This window comes from Rutidosis leptorrhynchoides, chromosome 1 (genome assembly GCF_046630445.1).
Source record: "Rutidosis leptorrhynchoides isolate AG116_Rl617_1_P2 chromosome 1, CSIRO_AGI_Rlap_v1, whole genome shotgun sequence".
NCBI classification, from domain to species: Eukaryota; Viridiplantae; Streptophyta; class Magnoliopsida; order Asterales; family Asteraceae; genus Rutidosis; species Rutidosis leptorrhynchoides.
Genome location: NC_092333.1, coordinates 528,572,067 through 528,586,627, shown reverse-complemented (window position 1 = coordinate 528,586,627; position 14,561 = coordinate 528,572,067). Strand labels below are relative to the sequence as shown.

At 32.5% G+C, this 14,561-nt stretch overlaps 1 protein-coding gene across 1 annotated transcript; it reads right to left on the bottom strand.

The window, feature by feature from the left end:
* Nucleotides 1-488: 488 nt before the first annotated feature.
* Nucleotides 489-5,308, bottom strand: LOC139877411 (probable proteasome inhibitor). The gene is made up of 9 exons (XM_071864842.1): nucleotides 4,961-5,308; nucleotides 4,417-4,588; nucleotides 4,132-4,278; nucleotides 3,046-3,138; nucleotides 2,461-2,541; nucleotides 2,333-2,361; nucleotides 2,180-2,246; nucleotides 1,995-2,072; nucleotides 489-674 (listed from the first exon to the last, which is right to left on the bottom strand). The coding sequence occupies exons 1-9, from the start codon at nucleotides 5,133-5,135 to the stop codon at nucleotides 602-604; spliced, it is 915 nt and encodes a 304-aa protein (XP_071720943.1). The 5' UTR covers nucleotides 5,136-5,308; the 3' UTR covers nucleotides 489-601.
* Nucleotides 5,309-14,561: the final 9,253 nt, after the last annotated feature.

The following is a 14,561-nucleotide window of genomic DNA, read 5'->3' as shown; positions in this document are numbered from 1 at the left end:
ACCGGAACGAACAACCTAACCAAAGAAGGAAGCGAAACAAACGCAAACTCTCAACAACTTAAAACAAAGCCCAACAAAAAACAATAAAAAACCAAAAAAATAAATACTAGAACGAAACCATCAAGAAAACACCCACTACTTGGAGGACGGAACATGAACATAGTAATCCTCTTCCGTTCAGACCCAGAGGGTGGAACAATCTTTTTCTTGCACTTATGTTTAGAATTGATTAACCCTAGCAAACTTAACCGATTTACCCGAGACACCATCAGACGTGAGGACTAGTTAGCAGACATACCGACCACGTCTGATTACATATAGGCACTGGAATCCAAACCAGCAGGGTCAGTCTCAACAACAGCTATGTTATATATTACAACTAGCAGCAGGGTCAATCCAAATCAGCAACATTATATATAACAGCTTGCATGTAAGCTAATAAAAACTCTTATTCTATAATCACCACGTCTATTTATATAGAAGCTATATATCTATATACCAATTTATAAACCAAAAACAAAAGTATCACATAAGCAAAGTTTATACAAGAACCATTTTGAAAGGAAAAAAAGGTCAACATAAACACTTCTAGGACACTCCACTATATGAAATCTGAGTCATTCCCAAAGTGCTCGAGATCAGGATGTGTTCCACCTGGTGGCCTTCGTGGGTTCCTGTAAACATATTTAGATGAGGTGAACTTCAGTGTAAGACTATGGGAAGGAAATAGGTGGGTCTGTTGATGGATCAAAACAGTTTCAGACCAAAACGTGCAAAGTTTGGAATGGTAAGGGTCAATGCAGGTTGAGTTGGATTCGACCCGACGAACTTTTTGTCCATTTCTGACCCTATTACTACTTAACTTATTTGTGTACTGAATCTGATTGCCATATAAAATAAACTATAAACCATTCATTTATATACAGCAATTTTAGCCTGTTAAGCTTTTCATCTTTAATGCATTACCTTGGGTGATTATCAACCCATTTAACCTGTTCTCCTTCTAGCTTACTACTTTAATTTACCACCCGTTATGTATAGCATGGTTGCAAAACTCGGCCAACTCGGCCGAGTAATCGGCGATTACTCTGGAAGAACAAAACGAGTAATCGGTGTCTAACTCGTCCATTTACTCGGTCAACGCCGGTCAACGCCGGTCAACGGCATCGGAAAACTCGGTGAAAAGATGAAGGAAAACAGGAGACGATTAATCTGAGTTCAATAAGGTTTTGATCGATGTCCAACTCCCTAATTTCTCCAACAACTTTCTCGTCCTAACTTTTTTCAGAATTGAAATTAAGAGTTCTGAATCGATTTGATGTGTTTGTTTGTTTAGATAGAACAAATTGAAGGAACATACCTGTAATGTCTCGATTTCCATCCATGAAGAGAACAAACAATTTAGGGTTGGGTGACTGAGCGGTTGAAGAAGAAGAAGAAGTGGGTAGCGTGACTGCTACTGGTAGGGTTTCCGAGTCATTTTATTATTTTTATTTTTTAACTTACATTCAAACCCCCTAAAGTTTAACTGTTATTTATTTTAACACCTCAAGTTTAGTTTTTCTTTCAACTTCATTATTAAATATATACAAATCTAACCCCTCCAATTAAAATAAATATTTATATGTAACTAAACTTTACATATTTAACATATATATTTATAAATTTTATATATTTAACATATATATATTCATAAAAATGTTTGTTTATAGCTAATATATATATTATATATCTATAATATATTGAAAATATTTAGTTATATTAGAAAAGTCAACAAAAGTCAACATCCGAGTACTCCTCCGAGTACTCCCCGAGTCGCCGATTACTCCTCAAAAACCTCCGGCCGAGTACTCCCCGAGTCGCGAGTTTTACAACCTTGATGTATAGAATGTTCCGAATTGATACACATATATATAAACGGATAAAAAATCTTCCATATATTCCTATTTTCACTTTTAATCTAATCACATATATAGAGAGATTAAAAGCAATACCTAGTAAAACGATTAGGCTCGAAGCCAGGAACATCTGGTGGACCAAAAGGGTCGAAGCGAGCACCTGGTGGAACACCTCTGTTTTAATTTCATTCCACAAGTTAAAAACCGACATCAAATAACATCTTCAAAATATAATAAAAAATAAAAATAAAAAATAGCATATAGTTGAAGAAAGCACTCACGGCTGTCCTCCTGGGAAACCCATCGTTCCTCCACCAACGCCGCCAAAAAATCTAGGATCATTTGGCCCTGCATCAACAATAACATGATAATAATGATTAAAAAATTCTAAAACTAAATGGAAGAATTGAGATAAAAATTAAAAAAATACATACCAACAAGCATTCCACCGCCGCCAATACCCCTGTAGAATAAGTTGAAAGACGGATTTAAGATTAGCAACTTGTAAACGAGATACAGAAAAATAATAGTTTTGAAAACCTAAAGAGGGAAAATAATGGACCTTGAGGGGTACCTTCCTGCACCAGGCATAGGGTTGACATCATCCCAACCAACACTAGGATAAACCGGAGGCAAAACTACCCTGCATTTGAACTACCTAGTTATTATAACAATAAATGGAATACAACAATAACGGTATAAGTATAAGTCATATGATGACATTGTACTTTTCAGAAAGTGCTAATATGAACAACTCAACAACCTATTTCTTTGTAATTGTTACCAAGATACCCATTGAACTCTTGAAGTGTACAAGTATTCCATATTCTCATAAAAGAACTTGTACACAAAAAATGATTTTTATGACTTGGTGTTTATGTGACGTACACTAGGATGTGGCTTGGTACTTATATATAGTAAAAAGTTTCCTTTTTTATCTGACATATAGTTGGTTATAATTGAACAAAAATATGGATGTCAATGCAATACGATCCGTCTCAAATGGAATTATTCGTAATAAAAAACGACAAAAAGGGTGATACAAATAGAGATGGAAGACAAGTGTAAATGAATAAGACGGTGCATGTGGTTTATTCCAATTCAAATCAACAAATGAGTAAACTTCTAACATAAAAGATATAAATACCCTGAAGGATGGTAAGGAACACGAGGATCTTCAAGTCCATAAGGTCCAGCTATAGGCTGATCTCTATCAGTGTCTTCTGCTTTTGGTTCAGAACTACAAAAGAATGCATAAACTTAAAAGGTAGAATAAACAAATAAATTGGACTATACAATAGGCGTAAACACTACAAGCTTCTATACAAGCATTTTAAAGTGAATAATTTACAAATAATTTCAATTATCCTTTGTGTAGATCAGAACAAAACCTAAAATGAGTTCAAGCCTCGCGACACTTAATTGTGTGTGCATAATAGCCTGATCAAGCGCGCACACACACACACACATATGAGATGAGGTAAGGAACGTGACAAAGGATCCCTTTATTTTATATGTCTGTTAAGCCAAAAGTACAAATGAGTGGTATGTGGACTTTTAGGTTGCCTATAAACATATAACCAAACAAATTGTTTGAAAGACAAAAATCCATTTGACTTTGCATTATTGATAAATTAAGAGGATAACCTAACTCTTATATACTTTTTTCTATTGATTTGCAGCAATCATGTTTTTCCTATTTTGATTGCTTAGATTTCATCCCTTAATTCAGTTTAAAATAATTATGCATATCAATCACTCCTCTTCTAATTTACATCACATGTTCACTAGTCGAAAGCCGTCAAAAATATAATTTAGTAACGAGTTGATGTTCAGGGTTTAAAATAATTGTAAACTCACTTCTACCAAGATTATTCATATCATTTACCCATTGTGATTACAAATGTATGGATCTAAACAGGCATAGTTGTGCTTTTTATCTCATTTAAGTAAATATACATTACCAATCTGGTATCATTCCACAGCGTAAGACGATAAACCTAGTATCCTACTCTAATATAGTCTATAGTCTATCTTCTTAATTACTCATTCAAAAATCTCAACATTAATTTCTGAAACTGTGAAACCGAAGACCTCATTATGCAATCTCGATAGTCTAAAAGCTAACAAACACTAATGAGCTCCTTCAAAAAATTGCAATCTCTGTAGTCTAAAAAAAAAATATAAAGACCTCATTATGCTATCTCATTATGTTCAAACATGAATTACTTACCTTGCAGCCGTATTCGATGTGCTTGGTGTGGAAGAACCATTCAACTTCTGTATAACGTCTTTATTAATACCATCTACAAGCTTACCCAAGTTCTTAAACTGTGAACTGTACTTCATATCATCGTTGTCTCCAATAAAATCACCAATACTACATTAATGAAACACCAGTTAAACAATAGCCATAAGGTACAAAAAACTGCTTATAACGGTATCTTCTATCGCATAGAAACAGCAACAAGAATTCAAGTAATAAAATTGCAAGACAGAGAAAAAGCGCAACGATTACTTGATTTCGAGGTGTACAGGATTAGAAGATCCAGCACTTAAAGCATCAATAAACATCTGGTTGTTCATAACAAGGCACTTCACAAGTACTTTCTTCGAGTCTTTTTCTGGGCTTGAGTAAACAAATGCATAATTATCTTCAACTTCGTTCCATCCATCGATTACCGCTTCATCTAAAACCCATACAAAACAAAGAGTAACCATACATACATTACATACATATACATCTGCGTATATAACGATTTCTACAACGACCATATCAATATGTATCTATAATAAGAACATAAGTTATTAGTCCAAAACTCCAAAGGACATTTATATTTATAGCAAGTATAAAACACAAATCTAGTTCATACAGCAAGGGTCAAGGGAAATCAAAAAAATGAACCCTATATCTAAATGTATACATACGAATAAACATATCTACCAATTACCTTATTTTATGAATCAAAACCCTAGAATCAAGTAAACCAAGTCTATATTTAATTAAAATTAAAATTACAGATACAAACACAAACAGATATATACATGTATGAACAGTTTACCGGTAAATGGAGCGGTGAGGGCGTCATCGGTGAACGCCGGAGCACCGGTGGCGTTAAGGTTGAAGCCGGTAGCAAGGAAAACAGAATGTACAGCAAATGCGATTTTATCTGCAGAGTTTCTAAAATTAGGTCTTGATGCCCTGATTACCGCTAACACCGATTGATCACTCGCCATTGTTTCAATTTGATTTTTACTTGACACGAAATCAAAAACCCTAGGGTTAAATCGAAACTACCGCCAACTAAAAAAAATAAACCCTAAGATCAAATGAGGTTCTCCCTTTGCAACGAAATCTAAAACCCTAGATTTCAACAACAATCGCACACGCAAAAGAAAACAGAAAAGAGACGAAGCGAGTAACAAAAGGTCGGCAACATTTAACAAGGATCTATGAGACATCCATGATAATGTCATTATTAATAAAAATATAAATATAAATATTTAATTATTAAGCAAACTTTATTATTATTATTATTATTATATTATTATTATTATTATTATTATTATTATTATTATTATTATTATATTATTATTATTATTATTATTATTATTATTATTATTATTATTTATCTCTCACTTACAAGTTTCTTAGTCGGAATTTGTGGTTCAACGGGTCATTAAATAAAATGACTATAACATTTACATTCACTTAATACTTAAAACATATTATTAAACTGTTTCGTATAAATAAACCCGTGATTTCACGGGTTATTTCACTAGTTTAAAATTATTTTTTAATATGTGTGTGTGTGTGGGAGTATGTATGTGTGTTTGTGTGGCTGGTTTTTTTTTTTTCTTTTTTTTTTTCTATTTTGATATCACATATTTCTGCGCATTATATTATTTATGCTATCTGTCATACTATTGTGCATCACTGCTATATGTGTCTTCTTTTATGAAGACATTGTATGGTTGCATCTTACTAGAAGCACATAACTCTTTCAGGTACGTATGCCCGCTCTATTTCGTATTGATGAGCATTTCTGGCCGGAGGTCCTTTAGGAAGCAATCTCTTGGCTCTCGAGTAGAGGGATGGACGATCTTATCTAGTCGCGAGTTTTATACCCGCGGGTGAAGTAGTGACTTCCTTCTAATCTAGTGTACGAGGAATGATTGTCTACCCTTCACCTCCCCCATACCCTACATTCGTGGGATTGGGTATTGTTGTTGTTAAAATTATTTTTTAAACAGATTAAAATCGTTAATAAGCATGCAGCATACCACGTGGCCCACTAGGCCCACTAAACACAATAAGCTGCTACCGGGTTGATTCTAAAACGACGATTAACGAATCCAAAATTGAAATAAAAACTAGGGTTTATCACTGAAATGTTCAAAAAAAATTCACCCCTTGCACTCGACTACTGGAGTCAAAAAATATTTTTTTTTTTGACAAAATGCCCTCGCAGGGCGCAAGGAAGCTTGCGTACACACCAGCGCAAGCACGCAAGTAACCTTGCGTCCTTGCGTCCTTATCTTATCAGGATAGGATTTCATCAGATTTTCTATATTTTTATGGATAAAATTTTGATTATATATATAGAATGACCCTGGAACTTTTAATTCATCATTTCAGAGATTATTGTCAGCTTAAGGTACATTTTTAAGCATTTTTACAATAATTTAAGTATTTATGAATTTTATTAATGAAGATAAATTTGTTGTTCATATATGTTGTGGGGGTTCTTTTGAGTATATTAACAACATTCTCACGTATTTGCCCCTAGATTGTTTTAGAATTCGGCTAAAACTACTTGTTGCACCTATAAAATCAATGAATCGAAGAATATTATTAAAAATGTTCTTAAAAAGATAGAAATATCACCCAATGCACCTGTTTCAATGAGATACATTTATAATAACCATAACCATATTTTTTATATTACAGATGATTATGAAGACTTTCAAGAGTTTTTACAATATGCAATTGTAAATGCACCTATTGATATTTATGTTGTTGAGAGAGTACGGATGAATCTACCACAACGAAACCCAGAAACAAACCAGTTTCAACGCTCAAACCATCCACAAGGAAACCCAGAAACACACCAATCATAACGAAACCCATAAACACACCAACCACAACGAAACCCAGAAACACTCCAACTACAACCAAACCCAGAAACACTCCAACCACAACCAAAACCAGAAACACACCAATCACAAGATACTGAACCAAACCTTCATAATAACAATTTAGAAGTGGAAGAGCCTGAAATGCCACCTTCAAACACTGAAGAGTTTGATATGTTTAACTATGGTGTTGAAAACGTATGTAAAACTAAAGAAGGAGACCACCCGTTTGAGATATCTGTTGTCGTATCTAGTGATTCAGATGGAAAAAAAGACGGAGACGAAGACGAAGAAGATCAATATGAAAAAGAAAAGAAAGATTTATTCTGGAATATGCCACCTCTTTAGAGTCGACAAGAGCCTGAATTTACGACACAAACACCAACCACGTATAGGGTATCAGATTTAATTAAAGTTCGTCAAACTTTTTTAAACAAGGCCGAGTTCATAAATACTATATTTACAAGGCCGGTTCTTGTGTATCAAAACGTGCACGGAAGAACTTCCTTGCCATTCTTTTTCTATACTGCTCTGCAGCCTTTTGAGCATCTACAAGGCTGTCATTCTCCTCCCATCCATAAATAATCCTCTCCATATGTATGCCAACCAAACCCCACAATCACCGTGACCACCACTCTGCATTGGCACAATGGGACCATTTTCAGTCATCAACTCCACACTCTCTTTGTTTTCATAGTATTCGATAATTTGGGAGTCTTGCATCTTGTTAAAATAGTCAATCACCTTCAAGTACACCGGCAAGCTGTCACCCAAATTTTTGAAAACTTCGTCAAGTTGTTGTGTACTGACACATCCGGGTAAACTGTCATACACAAAAACCTTCATTTCTTCTAACTTCAACTGAAGCAGCAGGAAATGTTCTTGTTAACTAAAATGTAATGGGATCAAGACCTGAAACAGATAGACAGTTAATAAGAGAGACAAAAAAAAAAAATAACATACGCAAGAACGCAAGATTAACCTTGCGAACACACAAAAACCATACGCAAGGACGCAAGACTGACCTTGCGACCTAAAGACAACGAGACGCAAGGACGCAAACAGAACCTTGCGACCGATGACAAAGACGCAAGGTCGCAAGAAAGGCCTTGCGTCTACTCCATAATACTAAACAGTGTATAAATAACTTGTGTTTACCTGATCACAGTCAGCCCAAGATGGATATAGGTCATCACTGCCGTCTCCAAGTCCAATTAAGTACATGTAATCTGGAGGATTATGGCTAATGATTCCCTCTCCGGACGTATTAGGTTCCTCCTGTTTGCCGTCCTCCTTCTGAGTATTGTCAAAATAAGCCTTGAACCTCTCAAGCTGATTCAGGAATCCCATTGGAATAATAGTCCATCGGGAACTTGCTTTAAGCACCTCTGCTGGAAACTCAGGAGTGGAATACATTTGGCTGGCTCGGTAGAGAAATCTCTGACGATATCTCAAAAGAAATGTAGCCCAGCCATCAATGTGCTATAAATATAACAAGTTAATATACATGGTAATCCTAATAATACTATAATATAAAATACATTGTAAAAAATTATTAATTAACAAAACAATAACAAACTTACCAAGTTATCCAAATAGCCAGAATGTCCTAATCCGAGTAATCGAATCCAAAAGTCTTCATTTATCTAAATGAATTGGTCATTTTGAAAGATGAACATGCAGCACGTCTCTTGCTTGCTCTCAATCATTGTCTTTGGATCTTTTATTGGGCCCGCATGCTTTCTACCATTTCTCCAGGCATTAGGTGGCAGTGGTTCGAGAGTTCCTTGATCATTTTTACAAACCTATCAATCATCGCCCATATTTCTTCTTCACTAGCCCAGTCTTGTTTCTTTCTTTTACTCTTAAAAACTTTAACATGAGGCTTATCAACTCTCACCTACAATAATTCAATAGATTAGCTTAATAAAAGGTTAAATCATCGAGACGTAAGGACGCAAACATGTTCTTGCGTAGGTTAAACCAACGAGACGCAAGGACGCAAACCTAGCCTTGCGCCTAAAAGTAAGGGACGCAAGGACGCAAGGTGTTGTTTGCGCCAGCTAAAATCCAGTACCCACCTATGCTGCTGCATCTGTTTTCATAGGTACCACATCATCATTTTTTTGTTATTGACCTTGATCTTCTTCAGTATCTAGGTGTACAACATTCATGCTTTCCACTTTCTCAACCACGTCTTTTGACAACTGAGTAAAAAAATAAAGAGTTACTTAGTAAACAGTCATGCGCAAGGACACAAATCAAACCTTGCGACACGAAGATGCAAGGACACAAATATGACCTTGCGTGTCAAGGATGCCAGGATGCAAGAACAACCTTGCGATACGCAAGGAGGCAAGGTATGTCTTGCGTCCACAACAGTCACAGAAATACAACATTATTTTTTGCAATAATGTAACATACAAGTAATTAATTGGCTAAAATGTACCTTCTCAATAGGTTTTCTGTACCCATGTGATGACCCGTCAAGTACCCTTAACGGCTCCGTCACTTGGTCCCACAGCTTGATCATAACTCTATATGAATTTTCATAAATAACATTGCATTCATTTAACAAAATTGATTACCTCAAAAGGAAAATCTAAATCATTTTGTAAATTTATAAAACCAAACCAAATGTATAAAAAGGGTTGACCAAAACAAGTTAACAACTACCCACAATGTAAAAGTATTTAAAGTAGAATGCGATGTTTAATGTTTTAATCAAAATCTGCTACAAACAATGTAGACTCTCTAAGCATAGCGAAAGCAATCAATCATGAACCTGAGAATAAGAACATGCGAGTAAACTGTCAACAAAAATGTTGAGTGAATTATAGGTTTAATATTGCAAACAATACTTAATTTAAACCATAAAAATTTATGTTTGAAAACATAAAGACTCATTTTGGACCACAAAATTATATGCTCGAAAACATATAAAAACATTATTCCATTAACCCGTGAGCCATCTGGTAATCACTTAACAACTCCTTACCCTTAACAAAAACCAATATAACAATATACACTGAACAGATGTATCTTCCAAAATACAAATTACTAATACATTCTGTCTGTAACTGCTAGTGCAACTAGCACGAAATGGGGCTGTCAGGCCTGATAGATCTATCCATAGGATTCGCGTTCACCAGTAGAAACCAGTGATTAAAATTACCAGATTAGGGAATATTTTTGTTCGACTCACAATGAATAACTTAAACCAACTTCCACTTGTGTCCAATATGTAAAATAAAATGCATGTATTCTCATCCCAAAAGATTTAAAATAGAAAAATGGGACTATAACTCACCCTTAAGCAAATGAAGCAACAACACAGAAATGCGAACAGCAAAAGGTAAAGTGATCAAGAATGACCACAACGCCGACCTATAAATAAAGCAGGTCGATATAATTAACTTAGGTCAAGTCTTAGTATGATAGCTATAGTACTTGTTGTAGATAAACATAGAACATCACTCTGTATGATTCGGTATGATCAGGACAGCGTATAATCACGTACTTTCTATTTTTAGAAAGTTTCTATTTATAGCAGGTTTCCATTTTTGAAAAGTTTATATTTTATGAAAGTTTCTATTTTTGGAAAGTTTCTATTTTTGAAAAGTTTCTATTTTTATCTTAGGAAAGTTTTCTTAATTAGAAAAGTCAACAAAAGTCAACTGAAAGTCAAAGTCAACCAAAAGTCAACTTAAAAGTCAACCTTGGTCAAACTTAGTCAACATTGAAATAAAAGTGTAAATTATATTATAATATAAGTTATAATGTTATTTAAAATAATATTTGTATAATCATGTCATATCATAAGTTTAATTGAATTAAATCGAATTATGAAGTTAATATAAATTTAAGTGATATAATTAATATAACATAAGTATTTAATTAATTAAATAAATATTAATCATATCATAAGTATTATTAATTAATAATGAATTATTAATCATAATATAAGTATCTTAAATAATTTATGAAATGTTACACATATCATAAGTATTTTAATATAATTATTAAACCATAAGTATTTAATAATTAAATTGTATTATAATTAAATAATAACTAAGTCTTATAATAAATAAATAAATAATTAATCTTTAATATAAGTCTTGATATAATAATCTCATAACATAAGTTTAATACTTATCATAAGTATTTTCATTAATAATAAATGTATTATTAATCGTAAGCTTAATTATAAGAATAATTAAATCATAATATAATTATTAAATGATATAATATATATATATATATATATATATATATATATATATATATATATATATATATATATATATATATATATCATAAGTCTTAATTAAAAATAATTACTTTTGTATCATAAGTAATTCAATCATAATGCAAATCATTAATTATAACCTAAGTTTAAATTTTATAACCATAAGTTTAATTAAAAGTTCGTCGGGTCATAACTTGAGCCTCGGGTGTCGGTTTTTTGACGAATTTTATATATATCCTCGTCTAACCAACCAACCCGACACATTAGTGCACTCAAGAACACCCTAAGATCAGTTCATAAGTCGTGACATACAGCCATGAACCAACCTTTGCTTTAATCCGTTTCAAAAACATGTTTTAGCCATTTCGGGTGATCCGTGGCTCGGATTTCGAGGACCCGAACATGAATGTTCATCCAATCATCAATCCTAACCCAATGGTACACCCTAAAGACTCCAAAAATGGTCACAAATTCGGACCCGAACTGATCATACAATTTTTCACATTTTAATTTCATCAAAACCCTAAATTGGGCATAACTTTTGATCCAAAAGTCAAAACAACGTGAATCCAAAGCCTAAAATTATTTTCTTAATGAGAGGAACTCATTTATACACTTTAATTAACCAAAAATGTATGTTAAGTTCACTGATTTTAACAAAAAGTCCGCTGTCCGTTTTTAATCATACCGAAAACATACACAATTCACCATTTCTAAGCAAGAAATCAACAATACAACAACATACAAGTACTATAGCATCAACATATAATCAAAATCAGTAGAAATGAAAGAAAATTGAAAATTTAGGGTTCATGAATATACCCTAATCAAAGAATTAAGAGTATGATTGCGTAGATCTTGAAAAGGAGAATCCGATGAGATAAAAAGCCATAAATCTTCAAGTATAAAATTGTTTGAAGATGATGATGATGTTAGTGATGGTGGTGAATGACCATGGGAAGAGGAAAAGGAGAGAAAAATGATTTTTAGGTTAAAATGAAATGAAATGAGCTTTTTGATCAAATGGGATACAAGTTTGCAAAAGTGACAAAATCAACCCTCCCCTCACCCCTTGTGGGTTTCGGGCGAATTTAAGAGGAGGATGGTCTCCTCTTAGCCCATCATGAAGAGAAGTGATATTACTTGTGGCCCGAAATCCTGAACGAAGCCCGAAACGCAAAAATACCGTTACACGATTAATTATTCGGAGGAATTACGCACACGCGAAAAATAAAATATAAAAATATTTTATATAACCATGCGATATAAAAATATCATAATTAAAATAATTTGGATTCAAAAATCTCAAAAGTCTGACCATTGGTTTGAAAACCGAAATAATTCGCTGGATAGAAATCCACGATACGTAGAAACGTACAATTTTAAATACGAATACAAATATTCACATTACTCATAATAAATATATTATTATTATTAAAATAATGATATAAGTTATAGAAATAACGTGGCATGAATATCAAATAACGGACGTTAAATACAAACAGAAAAAGGTAACGAAAAAAGTAGGGTCGTGACAATACCTTCCCGTTACGGAAATTTCGTCCCGAAATTTAAGCAGGTGCAGGGTGTAGTTACCCGAACTTTTCCATGATTATATATTATATGAGATTAATATTTACATGAATAAATGTTTCCAACATGTTAAGCAATCAAACTTGTTAAGACTTGATTAATTGAAATGAGTTTTATGTAGACAATCGACCACCCAAGTTGACCGGCGATTCACGAACGTTAAAACTTGTAAAAGCTATATGATATATATATATATATATATATATATATATATATATATATATATATATATATATATATATATAGTTAACATGATATTATGATAAGTAAGTATCTCATTAGGTATATTAACAATGAGTTATATACATAATAATGAGACTACTAAGTTAAGAAACTCGAAACGATATATATAACGATTATCGTTATAACGTCTTACTGAATACATATGTATCATATTAAGATATTGTTACATTATATTTAACATGATAAAATGATAATTATATATATCATTAAGTATGTTAACAATGAACTACATATGTAAAACAAGACTACTAACTTAAGAATTTCGAAATGAGACATATATGTTACGATTATAGTTGTAACGACATTTTAATGTAAATATATCACATTAAGATATATTCATACATCATAATATCATGATAATGTAATAATTTAATATCTCATTAGATATAATAAACATTAGGTTAACAACATTAAATGAGATCGTTAACTTAAAGGTTTCAAAACAACACTTACATGTAAGGACTAACGATGACTTAACGACTCAGTTAAAATGTATATACATGTAGTATATTAAGATGTATTAGTACACTTTTGAAAGACTTCATGACTCATACCAAAGTACTTCTACTTAACAAAAATGCTTACAATTACATTCTCATTCATTTTCATCAACAATTCTCCTCGTATGCACCCGTATTCGTACTTGTACAATACACAGCTCCTAGATGTATATGCTATTGATATATACACATAAAAATCTATTCCTTAGCAGCCCTAAATGATTAATAACATGTGGGACTCAAAGATTTGTCATCTAATACCAAATATCTAACTAGAAAACAAGTTACATGTTTTATATCATGAATTATTAAACTAAAATACAAACTAGAATTTCCTTTAAATCCCATCCTTGATTCACGACCAAAAATACCTACAAACACTTTTATTCTTCAATTTTATTCATCTAATTAATCTCTCTCAAGTTCTATCTTCAATTTCTAAGTGTTCTTCATAAATTCCTTAAGTTCTAGTTTCATAAAATCAAGAATACTTTCAAGTTTGCAAGTATACTTCCAAGCTTTCTAATCCATTCCAAGTAATCATCTAAGATCAAGGAACCTTTGTTACTTACAGTAGGTTATCATTCTAATTCAAGGTGATACTCATATTCAAACTTTGATTCAATTTCTATAACTATAACTATCTTAATTCGAGTAGAAAATCTTACTTGAACTTGTTTTCGTGTCATGATTCTACTTCAAGAACTTTCAAGCCATTCAAGATCCTTTGAAGCTAGATCATTTTTTGTCACTTCCAGTAGGTTTACCTACTAAATTTAAGGTAGTAATGATATTCATAACATCATTCGATTCATATATATATATATATATATATATATATATATATATATATATATATATATATATATATATATATAACTATCTTATTCGAAGATCTAAACTTGTAATCACTAGAACGTAGTTTAGTTAATTCTAAACTTG